The sequence below is a fragment of the Pyrgilauda ruficollis genome, unplaced genomic scaffold, assembly GCF_017590135.1.
Source record: "Pyrgilauda ruficollis isolate IOZ18807 unplaced genomic scaffold, ASM1759013v1 scaffold28, whole genome shotgun sequence".
Taxonomy (NCBI): Eukaryota; Metazoa; Chordata; class Aves; order Passeriformes; family Passeridae; genus Pyrgilauda; species Pyrgilauda ruficollis.
This window is the reverse complement of record NW_024524155.1, coordinates 3,362,684-3,379,560: the sequence shown is the minus strand read 5'-3', so window position 1 is coordinate 3,379,560 and position 16,877 is coordinate 3,362,684. Positions and strand designations below refer to the sequence as shown.

General features: G+C 46.2%; 1 protein-coding gene across 1 annotated transcript; it reads left to right on the top strand.

Annotated features, from left to right (window-relative positions):
* The first annotated feature begins 12,956 nt into the window (after nt 1-12,956).
* Nucleotides 12,957-16,665, top strand: IRF2BPL (interferon regulatory factor 2 binding protein like). Its single transcript, XM_041471884.1, has one exon. The coding sequence runs from the start codon at nt 13,692-13,694 to the stop codon at nt 15,903-15,905; it is 2,214 nt and encodes a 737-aa protein (XP_041327818.1). The 5' UTR covers nt 12,957-13,691; the 3' UTR covers nt 15,906-16,665.
* The last annotated feature ends 212 nt before the right edge of the window (nt 16,666-16,877 follow it).

Here is a 16,877-nt window from a genome sequence, read left to right as displayed (position 1 = left end):
ACACAGTCTAAGAACATGATATAGTTAACTAGCTTCAATTTTAGAGATATACTAAATTCAATACTTCCAGATTTGTGGGAAATGTCCTGGGAACAGTAAAAAGATATCACATGTCCAATTGGTAATTTTATTTCTCATTTGAAGGTTTCCATATCCAACAGCATGGGCACAAGTTTATGATGAAGTGATGAATTTTAACAAGCCTTTCTGGATTCCAAGTTTGCCTTGGTCTTTTATCAAAGGCTCAGCAGAGTTTATGCTACTTAGCTGTGAACCGTAATAGTAGCAAATGAAGAAGATAGTGAAGATTTATACAGCTTTATATTTAATATGGGGAGTTTCTAGAAGGAGTCTGTAAGTAGGGACTGTTGCCCAGGCTCCAAGCTTTGGCCAAGCAGTTCTTGGCAGGCTTCAGAGAGGGTGGTGAAAATGCAGCTTTAAGCCATCCTTACATCATCCCAGGGCTGTCTCCCTGCCAGTGTGATCCCTTGTGTAAACTGTAACGCCAGCAGAGCTACTGAATTTTGCAGGAGCTACCACTACACCAAATAAACTACTCTGGTAACTGGGAATTCATGAGAAATAATCTTGGTCCAGCCATTTCTAAACTGTACACCTTCCACAGGGGCTCAGGGAAGGGAGAGCCATTGCAGTCTCTGCAGTGGCTGCAAACCAGCTGAGGCTTTGTCATATTTGCACTGGTTGATGTGCAAGTAGCTGGCTGAGCTGCCTCACAGACTCCATTGCAGTGATAATGTGGCAAAAAAACAGCTTTCAGTGTCTGGAGGATCTGTCCCTGCATGTGCATATGCAGATGCATGTGATGTCACTGAATGTCCCCTGCTCCCTGCAAAGGTCACTTTGTGTGAGAATTTTCATTTGCTTCAGAATGAAGCAGCCTTGAGAATGTAATGAAGGAAATTAGGTTTGAAATTTGTTTCCTAACATCCATGAACTGCAGCACCAAGCTAGGGGGAAAGCATTCAAATCCCTCTCTGCCCTCTTGGATAGAATTCTGTTTGTAGCTCTGTCATAATCAGCAGACATCAGTGTCTGCTACAACTGAGTATTTTTGGTGCCTAATTGGCACTTAGATACTAATGTGATAGGAGCTTTAGAAATAGCTAAAGCAGATAAATATTGCTTCTTTCCCTGTGTGTACGTCTGTATCGTCTGTGTGAAGCTGTGTATTAATGTGAAAAATTCCCTGTTGATTTTAATGGAATGCATCTCTCTGTAGAAAATTTGCTTCTTTCAAAGCTGCAGTAATGTATAGAAGGGATAATTCTTTTGTGTGTGCTGTGAACATCTAGAACAAATTCCTGAAGTATTATTTGTGCAGAAACTGTGAATGCTCCCAGTTTGCAAATGAAGTCAAACCCTTGTTAATGTTTACAGTAAAACAGCTGTTCTCAGCATTTCTCCCTGAGCCTCAGCTACTTTAGCTTTGCCATACTCAGCCTTACATCATAGCAGCTGCAATAATAAGAGCCTGAAAGAGGTCAGAAGCAGCCAGTCCTGCTAAACCACACCTTTGTTTAAAAGAGATTTTGGATTGTAAAGTGTCTCAATTGCTAAATTTTTCAGCCTGACTGGACTCCATGCATGGGCTGGGTCTTCAAAGACCTAGCTCACCAAATGCGCATAGGCACTGCAGAGTAAAGCAGAACACAGGCTCTTTATACATTTTCCTGGGAAACTTTCTGTGGATCCAGACTGGGAAATGTTCCAAGGCTTCACAGAACTAAAGATAACAGTAATAAAAAATTGGAGTGGAGCACACTGACTTTTAAATGAAATAGCTTAGCCTAGTACACTTGCATGGCAAAGCCTTCATAATTCGTGCAGCAAGACTACTAATTTACACAAATGAAAGTAAGATCACTACAGATTACTGAATTTTAACAAATAGCAGGTATGAAAACAAACAACATTCTAGGAAAAGAAAAAAGGCATCATCATGTAGGTTGCTTTCAAGACTATATTTTCTTTGTAAATTTTTGTGATTGCTCAAATAAGAAATGCTCCCGGATATGTTTCATAAAATTAATTAGGTGTTAGCAGAATGTAAAATAGACCATTGCCCTGCTCAATCTTCAGAAATGAAGTGGCACAATTTTTGTGCTAAGTATGAAGTGTATGGTCTATTGAGTTTCAGTAGTGTCTGCATTAGATGTCTTACATGTAATTTAGTGAAACCTTTTCTGCTCAGTAGCAGACAGGTGGGTTTTAGCATGTAAAAGAAAATGTGTTCATTGCTGCTTTATTGCATTAAGTAGAAATTGGATAAAATATGTAATTTTTATTTTACTGACAATAAAAATTTGAAAATCAAAGTAAGAAGAAGAAGATAGGATTTGTACAGTTGAAAAATTCTAAATACATTTACAGGTACAAGGGGTTATTTTAACAGTATTTTCACAGTTAAAACTGAGTGTGAACATTGCACTCACATGACAAATACCACCTGTGACACCAACAGCAACCTTTAATATTCTTGTGATTCACAGAGTGATGTCACAGACTGAGATGATGTCACTGATGTCCTAGATTATGGCAATAGGTTGGGATAGAGGGGCTATCACAGGTGGACTGCTTACTGAGTTTAGGAGATTCCGCAGCACGTTGCCATCAAAAGGACTTCAACCCCAAATGTGCTTTACGGTATAAGAAAGAGAAGAAGTAAGCAAAGGAGGCCACACAGAAGAATTTGTAGCTTTCATTGATACAGGTACTTCTAGTTGATACTAAATACTTTTAATTCGACGGGACTGCAAATTCCATTGATACATTGTAAAGAGTGTAAAGTAGAAGTTATTGTGTCAAAATTGTAATAAATTGGACCACAGTTTCAGTAATGACTCATAATGATGGTAAATTACTTGCCCTGAAATAATTCTTTAGAGATTCTTATGATTTCAGGTTGTAGTTGTATGAGGTATTGACCAGCAAAATAAAATACATACCCTTTCTTGAAGAGTGTAGAGGCTAAATGTACAAGAACTGTGAAATGTAATAACATGAGATGTAATATTCAAGCAAATTATTCAGAGTAATCATAGGTACAAATGGTACTCCATGCCTTTATCACAAAATCCTGTACTGCCTGGGGAAGAACCCCAGCCTCCAAAAAGTCAATTTTATGTACCTTCGTACATATATATTATGTATACATCTATAATATGTACATATATATTTTGTATACATAATTTAATGATGAGTGCTTTTAAAATATGCACATATCAATGACATAAACCTTTTGTAACTACGCACCTGAGATAAATATTACTTAGCTGTATGCATTTTTCTTTGAGTTTCACCGGTGCATTCGGAACATGCTCAGTTTGTTCTTGTGGCATAAATTGTCACCTGAACTCCTGAATAAAAACATTGCTTCTACTCTGTCATATAGAGAGAATATATTCTGACTCTCTCTCTAGGTACAAATGTGTCTGTCACATTTGAAAAGGCAACAGTTAAATACATGTTTCTGCTGTCAGAAATGCAGCAGTTAAACCCTAAATAATATCTACAGGATTAAGATGCAAGTACTCTACAAGAAATCTATATGCAGTAATCTTTCCACATTTCCTCTCTGTCCCCTATCATAGACTATGGAAGATAATTTAAGAAGAGCTCTAGTATGTATGCTCATTATCTCCATTTTCGGGTAAGTGGAGCAAACAACTTCACCCTAGCAGATTAGTAGCAAAATAGTACACATCCCTCTATGCTAAATGAATGAAAAAAAGCAGGATTGAGTCAGAATGGGGGCAGAGGGAGAGAGACAGGAGGATTTTTTAAAAGAGTTTTCTGAATAATCAGGAAATCCAGTGAGACAAACAGAATGTGTAGAGAACAAGCCAGAATTATCAAATTACCATGACAACCATAGGCAAGAACCCAGAGAGAATCAGGTAAAGATATTACAGTAGAATTACAATTAACTTTTTTTTTTTACTTTTTTTTTTTTTTTTTTTTTTTTTTTTTAATAATACTCCCAAGCAATCAGGAAGAAATACTTCCTTTGGCCTAGCTCATTGTGGTGTAAAGGCTTGTGAAATACAGCCTTGTTTGTAATTTTGAAATTGCTTTGTAAATTTATACAAGTAACATTTTCTTGATTTTAATATGCTGATTGCTTTAACTATCAGAATCTAATGTCAGATACAAAACTCAGAATCACATATGCTTTAATTTGCTTGAAAATATAAGCTAAAAGAAAATTCAGAAAAGGTAGAGGGCGTGTGTGGGTATGTGTGTGTGTCTCTGTTACTCCTTAAAAATTCTCTCTTATATGTTCTTCAATTACTACCTTCTTCATTCAAGTCTTAGATTAACACACAACCAAAAAGCTTTTAAACTGAATACAGTAAAAAATAAGTAAAACCAACGTGGAGTGAAAGTCAAATAAGCAAGAGTAGTGGTGTTTATTTAAAAATGCTACAGGTTAACCAGCAGGTAGTTAACCAGATTTTCTGTTGAATATGGCTTGACATTCTGTTTTAATGTTTCATTTCATGTAACACTGTTCACATATATTGGAAAGATAGAAGTATAGAGTTCTGAAAGGTAGAGATCCATGTTTAGAGACAGAAGGGAGGATTTATTCTCATGGGGGGTGGTTGACTTTTTTCCCCAGGTTTGAACAAAGCTCTCAGACTGTTAACACTTGAGTATACAAACAAAATTCCCCCAGTGCTTTGTCTTTCCTAGTGTTTTGTACCACTATCTAAATGCATATTGCATTTTACATGTGCCTGTAAACATAGATGCATGCCCATATTGATCTTTTTAAATGCTGCTCTGAAGTTTGCTGCATGGTCAGGGAGAGCAGTGATGCACTCCATTGTTCCCTGCTATGATGTCATGCTCAGACTTCGCCTTGGTTAAACAGAATTCAGTTTACTGCTCTGCAGCAAAATGTCTTTAGGGAAGACAGATCTATTGCTGTGGCAGAGATGGAAAGAAACAATGTGAAAAACAAAACAAAACAAAAAGACAACATAGGGAAATGAGTATAAATTCTGACTAAAATATTTGCTGCCTATATTTTTCTCTACACCTTTACAGAAGTAGATATGCACACTCATCTGTACAAACATTCAAACTGTGCATAGCTCAAAGGTGTGTTTATTTTAATCTTGGGAACTAGGACAAGCTGAGATTCACTCTCAGGACTTGCATCATCACTAAGATTGCTCTTAAACATGCAGTCTTATATCACACTGTTCATTCTTTTTATTCACACTAACCACACGGGGAGTGCACATAATGGGTCTAATCCTGCTAGCTGTCCACTGATATTAATGAGAGCTGCAGACATCAGGCATGCTACAACATCCAGTGGTAAATTAATTCTTTTCCACAGCATCTGAAAACTCTGTGTGTGGATAGAAAGGGGAAGAAAGAGGATGGCCTTTTAATTATACTGGGAGATCCTGAGCTAGAAGAGAAATCTAAAGGGACTGAGTGGGGAGAAGGAGGTCTTTCCTTCTCACTTCCTCCCTCCCTTTCATACAATTAACTTTTTTTTTTTACTTTTTTTTTTTTTAAAAAAACAAAAACAAAAACAAAAACAAACAAAAAAAAAAAAAAACCCACCATAAAAAACCCCCAAACCCAAAACCCGGAAAAAAACCTCAAAAAAACCTGGGGCCAGTCCTTCCTGAAAGGGACAGTTGGCAGGTATGTGTTAATGTTGTTCCCAGCACTTCGGAGGAGCCAGGCACAGAGGCTCACACTGTCCTTTCAAATCAGTGCTTCCTGTCCTTCAAGAGTTAACCTTCTCTAGAACATTTATTTCACGATCTCAGAGAGGGAAACAAAAAAAAAAAAAAAAAAAAAAAAAAAAAACCAAAAAAAAAACCCCAAAACCCAAAAAACCCCCAAACCCAAACCTGCAGAGCTGAGAGGCTGCAGATCACAAGGCCATTCTGATAGCCTCCTGTCCCCATGGCAACAGCAACGGCATTTATCAGTTCCTTATGAGAGCAGGCACAGCAAATCTGCATTGCACATGGCAGCCTTCCAGCCTTTCAAATGAAAGAGCACTTTGAACTGCTGCCAAGTGTGGAAGGAGCAGAGCTGTCAGGACTGCTTAATGCTGGCAGTTTGTACTTGGGAGCCTTTCAGTTCCCAGAATCCTTCAGCATGGCAGCCTGCCAGGTACTTAGCGGAAGCTAAAAACTAACCCCCAGACCATTCACTGCAGTGCACTCAAAATTTTCCACATGTACCATGTCACAAGTGCAGACTGTACAATGAAAGCAAACGCCTTCTGCTTGGGATTCTAATTTTATTAATAATCTAGGAAAAAGCAATCAGAGATTAACTGGCTGACAGCACTACGGTATAGCCACTGTTTATAACTCGGGGGATGTATGTCAAATGTGTATTTCATCCCTTAGAAATAGAATTAGCTCAGACAACAGAGGCTGCACAGCCCTAAATCTACATTTAGCACCTGAATATGAAAAGATTGGTGTTAGCAGAAGGGAGAGGATGGTTATTTACAGTGCAGTGTTTCTTAGCAGTCATTACCAAATGTATGGCAGTGAGATGTGAAACAGAAAAATAAGGCACTATTGCTGGCTGGTAACTATTTTTTGCCCTTACCCTCTGCATTTTGATGACATTGTGAGAATCTCGGAAACTGGCTGATGAGTGTAGCAGAGATACATGGCTCTTGGTGGGTTTCCTTTCAGTGGAGAGTTTTCATGTGAACTTTTTATTGTTTTGCATTCCCCAAAGCACAAGGGCTTCTACTGGCAGAGGAAACAAATTGGCACAGTTCTGATTTTTTTTTTTTTTTAATCTGCACTGAGATCAAGGGCAAGGGCTTCATTTTCCAGCACTAGTCATAAGCCTTTAGCACAAATAGAATGAAAATTGTCTGTCGCTCAGGCAGTTGGACAGGGTTCAGGAAAACTATGTCTGGCACTAATTCCAAAGGGAGGAAGGTTTGGTTCAATCCAGCATCATTAATTTCAATAAACTGTTTTCACTAGTCTATATCCCACTGTTCAAGAGCTGTTTATTATCTTTTACTAAATAATGTTTTTTTGGAGAACAGAGTAATGAAAAATACCTCATATTACTTACATACATATTACTTACATACATATGTATACTCTCACATGTATGTATACACATAAATAGATATGGTACGTGAGGCTGTATTCTCTTTTACTAAACAATTGCTTGTTTCTTACCTTGCCTTCCCATTACAAAACACATTTATAATGCCAAATATAAAATAGTAAAAATAGCCCAGAAGGCAAAAGAGAGAGAGAGAAAGAGAGAGAGGGATGAAAAACCCTGGAGCTAAGACAATCTCCACAATTTGTGAGTTTCACCAAAAAAACCCAAGGAAATGTAGAGCCTCTTTTTCACCTTGCAGCGATCTTTGGCTTGCTGCTTGAAGAGTTGACTTAATTCACCCAGGCAGTAGTGTCTAAAAGTAATACACCAAGACAGTTAATTTTGGCACTTAGTCTCCCTTAGGAATTTTACCAACAGTCTTTGTAAAGAAAGTAAATGATCTTCTTTTTCCTCTTGGTTTCTCCCCATGGCTCATCTTGATATGTGCTAATAAAAGAAACTGCCCCAACCCCCCTTCTATTCTCACCATTATCCTCTGTCCATATCATCCTTCTTTCAATAACAATATTAATCAGCATTTATAACGTGGTCTTGGAGAAAAAGGGGGTTTGGTCTTTTCAGATGGCCTAGTTAGAGAGGAAAAGGAGGTTATGCTGAGTGATTTCTTCCCCCCTTTCCCACCTCCCTTATTTTTTGGAAAACACAGTAAAGTTTTGTTCAGTTCTCAAGTGTTATTAATCACTGGTGGAGGCCAAAAGCAGGGATATTTTTCTTGGCAGCACGTTTTGATAAACAATCTGTGTATGGGGTGAAGGGAGGGAGGAGCCTGTCTTGCTGGTAACTAAGCTAATGTTTGGCAGATTCTTAACTGTCACGAAAGTGCAAGTGGCTCTCAGTGAGAATAGCCTTAAAAAATGTACCGATTCAGTTGATTCATTGTTGTTGATTGTTTACTACGTCCACAGGATGTAAGATGAAAACAGTCCAGGAAAAAGTAAAAATAACAACAGCGGAGGCCCCAGCTCTGCATATCCCAGCCTAAAACACGCTGCCCAGTCGCTAGTCCCTTGCAGAGTGAGCAGAATTAATTACAGGTGTCTTATTTTGCACTGTAAGATTTGGCAAAGGTTAATGTGTGGAAATCTAGGCTCTCAGGCAGGTTTTCAAGCCTTAAAGACAGCTGTAGGAAAACCCGTGTGGGGTGGGTCTCAAAGAGGGCCCCCCCTCAGTGCTTGCCGGGACAGAAGCGAGAGGCTGTGCCGGGGGCTCGGAGAGCCGCCGCGGCTGCACGCGGGGGCGGCGGCCCGGCTGCGGGCAGGGCAGCCCCCGCCCGCTGTGCTCTCGGCTCCGCGCTCCAGCGCCGATGTGGAAATGGGACCGGGAAAAGCAGAGGAAACGAGAGGCAACGTCCATGATGAAATGTGTCTTAAGAGTTCCTAGGTGGGAATGCAATAAACTCTCAATGTCAGCAAGGCTCGCTACCTGAAAAATGGTAGGAAAAAAACCAGAATTATAATGAGATGAGAACTGAAATGATAAACAGAAACATGTAACTACTCCTATTCTTTGTATCTGAGTGTTTTGACACTTCCTGGCAGCTTCTAGTAGAAGACAATGTTGTTTAACTTTTAATTTGACAAAATTATGCAACTTCTTCCTGAAGTGTTTGTGTTTTGATTTGCTGAACACACTCTCTTTACCACCAAGTGCTCTGTTCACTGCTAATCTCTGCATTGTTTTGAAGCCAGTCATTTGATTGTGACGGATTTTATTTGCTATTCTGAGGTAAATCCATGTAAATTACACTTTCTGGAGTGCACTACCCTTCTCGTACTTGTATTTTTTCCAGCTGTAGCTGCTGTTTGGATCAGTAAAGAAAGAGCCATTTCTGTAAGTGAGTGCCTGCAGAAGAGCTAGCTGCTCTGACGGCTGCAGTGATCAGTGCCAAAACTTTGTAAAGCTAACAGGAAAGAGTTAAACATATTCCCAGGCTGTGAGCATTTAGAGCCAGACCAGACTGTTCATTCCCAAGCTGCTGAGATCATGGACTCCTAATTATTATCGCTTGCAAACTTTGGGGCTGTCCTATATTCTGCATAATTAACAATGCACAGCTGATCGATAATCCACAGTACTCCTCTCTCATCCAGATCTACAGTAACCGCCCTGTTTTGGGAGCTCATGTCTGGGAGTGGCACGGAGTAGTGCCTGGGGTGCAGCCAGGCCACCTGGTTTTGTCGCTTTGTCCTTCATGGTGTGTTGCACCCTCTGCTTTCCATACCTGCTGGTGGCTCTAGGAAAAGTAGTGGCCAGCTCCTGCACACTGTATTTTGTAGGATCATTTTGATTCCTTCATTTAAATCGATGCTTCATGTGCTGCTTTATTGTTACACAGACCCATATGTGCATGTGTGTACTTTCAAATAAAGATGGTAATAGGAATAAAGGGAAATGGATAATCAGATGGCAGTATTTATCCTAGAACTGAAAGGAAGGAATTAGTAGATTTCACTTCTGATTGTGAAAATTATAGTCCTTGTCCCTTGGGACTACTGGCAGGTGATAAACTTTGGGCAATCTCTGCAGAATCCCTGATGCCACATCCACAGTGCTGACTTGTGTTCCTGCACAGAAAACAGTAGCTGGGTAGCAATTGTTTTCAGCCGCAGGTCCATTCCTCCTTGCACTCCCCTTCATCTCCCTAAACAATCTACTGTTTGGGGGGTTCTTACACTATTTTTTGTTTGCTCGCTTCTTTCTTTCAGTTAGTCAGATTAGACACACCTGAATGGATTTATTGTTTGAGCTTCCTCTTTGCTTCCTCCAAAAGTAATATTAATTCCTGGATTATTTCAGAGCTAAATAAACACCAGGCATGTTTAGTATAAATCCAGCAAAACTAATCTGGATTGCTCCCGTCCCGTCACTTGCATGGCAAAGAGAAAAGGCAGAAGGTGAGCGGGAAAGCTTGCTGCTACCCTCGCAAGGACAGTGCTGCCATAGAGGGGAAGCTTGTTACATTGCTACCGTTCAATCTATTTTCCCTACGCAGATTAGATTGATACTGACAAGTCGTTCCCTGTGAAGGTGCCACAGCGTGGCATTTATTTGCATTTACATTGCAGTTCTGTTCATCAATCAGCTTTGCAGAGATCACTGCTGCTGCTGGCCATATTGTTGCTATGCTGACACTTCATCCTTAAGTGCTGCTTGCGTAATGGTACAGTACGTGCCCATGACCAAAGTTTAAATCAAAGTTTAATCATTACGGAAAGACAAACATATTTCCGCAACTGTGTATCCTGCAAGTAAGAGTAAAGGCAGTTTGGTCGGGTCACAGATGCTAATCTCTCTCTTTTTCTACTCACAAACTATAAAGGGAGTTGACAGCACCTGTAAATGGTTTTCTAAGGCTAGATTATATCTAAGGTGATTATTATTTACACCCACTATAAAGATTGCTCTTGAGAGCCAAGAAGTCTGTTCCTGTGAGGTGAGTTTACCAAAAAAGGGCTTTCTTGCAGGAGGATTCAGTGGATCGAGGATCCAGGGTTCAAGCACATGGAGTGCTTTGTCATATGTTGGATTTGTGTAACTCGGGGACTGAAATACAGTCAGGATATGTTGCAGTTCTGCATTCTTAGACATGCGGGACGAAGGGAAAGCTTCAGGTCTCTCAGCCCGAGTTTTTAAAGCAGAGGCTGACCTTTTACCACAGCCCAGTTCTGCTCCTCATATGAAGATCAACGTGAGGCAGTAAAAGGATGGGAAAGGAGCTGACATTCCAATATGAATCAGAGGGAACACATGCTTATTTAGTGAAGTAAAGACATATTAATGTAGAAATCCTGCAGCCATCCCTAAATCACTGTGGCTGGAAGCAAAGACTTTTACTTTGACCAGCTTTCATCTGCCGTACTTCTGTGCAGCTTTTGTAATGTCCACAGTTTAGGTGTGAAATTTTAAAGTGTGAAATCCACTCCCCTTTAGCGCATCTTCTTCAGCCAATTTGCGTACAGGAGACTCACATAATTCAAAGACTTTTCTGTCTCTACTTACTGCTTCTACAAGCTCCCCCTGAAAAAGAGTCACTTTGTCACAATTGATTTTCTAACTGTATTTTATCTGGTTCTACCATTTCTGTAACTTCAATGTGTGCATTTCATTAAGCCTTCCCTATAAAATAATTCCACACACATATAATCAAACTCATTTGCCAGCTTTATAGACTAGAACCAGACACATATAAAATGCTTTAGACAACTAAAAATGGAAATTACACATATTGGTGATATGAAATGAAATATTTAAAGGAAGGGTTTTTTTTGTCATGTGAGTTCCAAAACGTTATTAATCGAATAGAAGGTATCTTTCCCCGTCGGTGCTGCATGGCTGCTGAGCGTGCCGGTGTAAGGGAGCCGTGGCACCCCGCCATGGAAACACTAAGTCCTTTTACAACACAGAGGGGAAACCTGCAATGGACGGGGGTTTCGGCGTTTGTAGCAACAAAGGAATCAGGAAGAGGTACTGAAAGAAAGAAATCCACCCAACACAGCCCAGCTGGGAGAGGTTCCGCGTTCGCCGAGCGTGCGACTGCTTCCCCCCCCGCCGCCCTCCGCCCTCCCCCGCTGCGCGCTGTCTCCGCGGGCACCGTGCGCCCGGCTGCGCGCCAGTGACGCGATGCCGGTGGCCGCCCGCGCCGGGTCCCGGCCGAACCGCGTCCCCGCAGTGACAGTTTATTATTCTTTGGACGCAGGCAGCGATGTCGATGTTTGCAAAAATAGCTGCCGACTGCAACGAGAGCAAAAGCGGGTTGTGCAGAGCCCTTCCTGGCCAGCACGGGCACCGGCGTGGCCGCGGGGCCGGGCGGGGAGCGGGCAGCTTCGGGGATCGCGGGCGGGAGAAGGAAAGCTTCGGGGGGATTTATTTTGTTTTCCTCCCAGTGAAATGAATTCTTGGCTTATTTGCATGAACCGAGGTTGTTTTAAGTAATTTGCCTGTTTAACAGTGTTATGCAAATGTTAGCTAGCTATTTAAAGGGGGAAATAGAAGGAAAAAAAAAAAAAAAAACAACAAAAAAACCGGGTGTTCTCACAATGCCGGGGAAATCCTATGTCCCTTTGCATTAGCGAGATGAGATCACAGCGATTACTCACCTGCCTGGCCTCTCCTACACCCTTGAGCAATGCACAGCACTATCTTTCCCAGCCCAACCTTAAACACTTGGCAAACATGGCTGGTTTAAACAAATCAAAAGTGGAAGAGCTTCTGATGCAGTCACAGGCTTACAAAAACTGTGTCATTCTGTCACTGGGATCACTGAAAGAGAAACACGAAATCGGATATTAAGGCGGGATCCCCCATTTGCCTCAGCAACCGGAGCGCACGGGAATCCCACCGACAGTCGCGGTGGCAGAAAGCCGCGCAGCCGTCACGAAAGCAAAGCGGGGCGAACCGCGGGTTTACAAAATTCCGAAAGCGAGACATCTGAACTTAGAAAGCGCAGTCAGGGGGAAAAAAAAAAAAAAAAAACCAAACCCCCCCCCCCCCAAAAAAAACCCCAACAAAAAACAAAACAAAAAAACCCCGCCGCCACCCACCACCACGACTGTGCATGCGCGCCCTGGCCGCGGTGCCGCGGCGGGGGGCCAGCAGTGCGGCCGGGGAGGAGGGTGAGGGCGCGATCTGGCGTTCAAGTTTCCAAACATAGCCGGCAGCGCAGGCTGCCCGCGCCCCGCCGCGCTCCAGCTGCGGCCGCGCCGGGGAGGGCGCGGGCAGCGCGCCGGGCATGCGCGCCCCGCGCAACAAGTGGGCTCCGCGCCGGCGGCCGGGGGGGGGGGAGCGGGGCGCGGGCGCTCGGCGGTGACGCGGGGCCCCGCCCGGGTGCAGCCGAGCCGGGAGCACGGCGCGGAGAAGGGGAGGGGCGTCGCGGCGCGGGGGGAGCGCGGCGCGGCGGAGGGGGCGCGCAGCCACACGCGGCGGCGCGCAGCACCCCGCGCTCGGACTGCGAGTAGCGGCGAGGATGTGAGTGAGGAGCAGGCGGCGCCGCTCGCCACGCTGCTGCCGCCGCCGCTGCTGCTCCCGGACTGCCACAGCTCCGCCAGCGCTCAGGGAAGCCGCCGCTGCCGGGACCGAGCAGCTCCGTGCGGGTGCCCCTGTCTTGCTCACGGCGGTGGATCAGCACGTACCGAACTGCAAGCTCACGAGGCAGCCATGGCGGGTGGAAGGTGACCCCCCCCATCTTCCTCCGTGCACCTCCGCCTCCTCCCGGAGGAGGAGCAGCAGCAAGCGGAGAGCTAGAGAGCGCAGGGAAACAGAAGCGGCTAGAAAGCGACCCCCACCCACCCAGCCCCCCGGAGGAGCAGTGGAATCGTTTCCCACCCCACCGGGGCAGCAGCGGCAGGACCAGGTAGAGGAAGCCATCTCCGGCAGCAGGAGCGAACTAAAAGCAGACTATCCCCCTTGCTGAAACGGGCAACAGGATCAGGTACGGAGAGCCACCCACCCCCCCCCTGCAACCCGGGGGGGAAGACTGAGCCAGCCCCTACCCCGGCGGCAGCGGCAGCAGCTCCCCAGCCAGCAGCACCATGTCCGCCGCGCAGGTGTCCTCGTCGCGGAGGCAGTCATGCTACCTATGCGATCTGCCCCGCATGCCCTGGGCTATGATCTGGGACTTCACGGAGCCCGTCTGCCGGGGCTGCGTTAATTATGAGGGCGCCGACCGCATCGAGTTCGTGATCGAGACGGCCCGGCAGTTGAAGCGGGCGCACGGCTGCTTCCAGGACGGTCGCTCCCCGGGCCCCCCGCCGCCGGTCGGCGTAAAGGCAGTGACGCTCTCCGCCAAAGAAGCGGCGGCGGCGGCGGCCCAGCAGCAGCTCAACCATGTGGATGCCACCTCCAAGGCGGCCTCAGCGGGGCTGACCCAGTCCAGCCTGGACCGCTACGGGCTCAGCGCCGCCGCGGCGGAGCAGCGCAGCCGCTTCGAGTACCCCCCGCCGCCGGGCAGCCTGGGCAGCAGCCATGGCGCCCGCCTGCCCAACGGACTGGGGGGGCCCAATGGCTTCCCCAAGCAGCCTGAGGACGGGCCACCGGAGCTGAACCGGCAAAGCCCCAACTCCTCCTCCTCCTCTTCCTCCTCTCGTCGCGGCGCGCACGGGGGGCTCGTGTCTGGCCTGCCCCCGGGGGCCGCCGGCGCTCAGATGAATGTGCCCCCCAACCTGCTGCCGCAGACGCTGCTGAACGGCCCCGCTGCCTCCGGCGTGGCGCTGCCTCCACCGCACGGGGGCCTGAGTGGCCGCGGCGGCGGGGGTCCCCCCGCTCCCTCCGCCTCTTCCCAAGGGGGCACCTGCGGCGGTGGTGCCGGGGGTGGCGGCGGCTCGTCCTCCGAGGCCTGCGGCAAGCGGCCGGGCTCGGTATCCAGCAGTGACCAAGAGCGGGAGCTGAAGGAGAAGCAGCGCAACGCAGAGGCGCTGGCCGAGCTCAGCGAGAGTTTGCGGAATCGGGCAGAGGAGTGGGCCAGCAAGCCCAAGATCGTGAGGGACACGCTGCTCACTCTGGCCGGCTGCACCCCCTACGAGGTGCGCTTCAAGAAGGATCACGCCCTGCTGGGCCGCGTCTTTGCCTTCGACGCCGTCTCCAAGCCGGGCATGGACTATGAGCTGAAGCTCTTCATCGAGTACCCTAGCGGCTCGGGCACCGTCTTCTCCAGCGCCTCCGGCGTGGCCAAGCAGATGTATCAGGACTGTATGAAGGACTTCGGCCGCGGCCTCTCCTCGGGCTTCAAGTACCTGGAGTACGAGAAGAAGCACGGCTCTGGCGACTGGCGGCTCCTGGGAGACCTGCTGCCCGAGTCTGTGCGCTTCTTCAAGGAGTTGGTGGGCGCCGACATGCTGCCGCAGCCCTACCTGGACGCCAGCTGCCCCATGCTGCCCACGGCGCTGGTGAGTCTCCCGCGGCCGGGGGCCGGGGCCGGCGGGGCGCAGGGCACGGCTGCCGCCTCTAGGGGACCTGGCGGTGGCGGCGGCGGCGGCGGTGGCGGGGCGATGCGCAAGAGGAAAGCCTCTCCTGAACCCTCGGACTCGGCCGAGGGGGCTCTGAAGCTCAGCGACGAGCAGCAGCGGCAGCAGTGGATGGCCAGCCAGAGCGAAGCGCTCAAGCTCACCATGTCGGCCGGGGGCTTCGGGGCGGTGCACGGCGGGGGCCCCCCGCCGCCGCCGCCCCTCGGGCCTCACTCCAACCGGACCACGCCACCCGAGTCCGCCCCCCAGAACGGACAGTCCCCCATGGCCGCGCTCATGTCGGTGGCCGACACGCTGGGCAATGCCCACTCGCCCAAGGACGGCAGCTCGGTGCACTCCACCACGTCCACCCGCAGGAACAGCAGCAGCCCCGTGTCGCCGGCCTCGGTGCCGGGCCAGCGCCGTCTGGCCTCCCGCAACGGGGACATGAACCTGCAAGTGGCCCCTCCTCCCCCTAGCACCCACCCTGCCATGGACCAAGTGCACCCCCAAAACATTCCGGACTCCCCCATGGCCAACAGCGGGCCCCTGTGCTGCACCATTTGCCACGAACGCTTGGAGGACACCCACTTTGTTCAGTGCCCCTCTGTGCCCAGCCACAAGTTCTGCTTCCCTTGTTCCAGAGAGAGCATCAAGGCCCAAGGGGCGACTGGTGAAGTCTACTGCCCCAGTGGAGAGAAATGCCCCCTAGTCGGTTCCAATGTGCCTTGGGCATTTATGCAGGGCGAGATTGCGACCATTTTAGCTGGGGACGTTAAAGTGAAAAAGGAGAGAGACCCTTGAGTAAGAAATCCAATCCCTTCAGACTCCTGAAGATGTAGAATTGTGAATATAACAAACTGCAAAAGTTAGTCTTATGTATAGACATTATTTTCGTCGTATGTTTCTATATTTTGAAACAAAGGTATGTACTCTTCTTCATTTGAAGGATAGAGCTGGTTTTTGTTAAACAGAATATAATATTGTTTGGTTACTACATAATACCTGTTCTCATTTCTTTGGCAGTGTGTTGGCTAGGTACAAAGTTAATAGCCCTTAGCGATTACCTGCTGCTGGTGTGTATTTTTGTAAATGTATGCACTTCTCTGAAAGAAGAAGAAAAACACAAAAGACAAAAAAAAATTTTTTTTGCCAAGGCCAGTGTTGATGCCTAAAAAATTGCTACAAAAATGGTGACAGCTTACGTTTTACAAGCCCTGAGTGTTAGTCTTTCACCTTTTTTTTTTTCGTTTTTGTTTTTTTTTTGTTTTGTTTTTGTTTTTTTGTTGCAAAACGGTGGGGTGGCTGTGGGGGGAGGGTGTTTTTTGTTGCAAGTTTGTAAGGAAAATGTTTCAGTTTGTTTCTATTGATCTGAACGTTTTTTAATCTTCATGTGTTTTTTGTTTTTGCTTTTATTGATGCACGGATGCTTTTGAACAGTAGAGCAAAATGCTGTACATGAGAAACATGCTCTGTTTGTCCTTTATACATTTCTGTAGTTAACAGAACACTGTAATGTGCCTTGGAGCTTAGTAAATTGTAATAAATTCAATTGATATTAATACTTCTTGAGTAGCAAGTTTTATTTTTCTCTAAGCTTAGGCAGTGTGCACAAGCCATGTTGGCTTTTTAAAGGTCTCCATTATACCAATGCAGTTCGATGTGATAATTGTGGCACTTGTATGCACATTTCCACTAATATGTAGTAAGATGATGATGTTGATGGTGTTATCAAACTTACTTAAATCTTGGCACTGTGCCTATTTACATTTCACC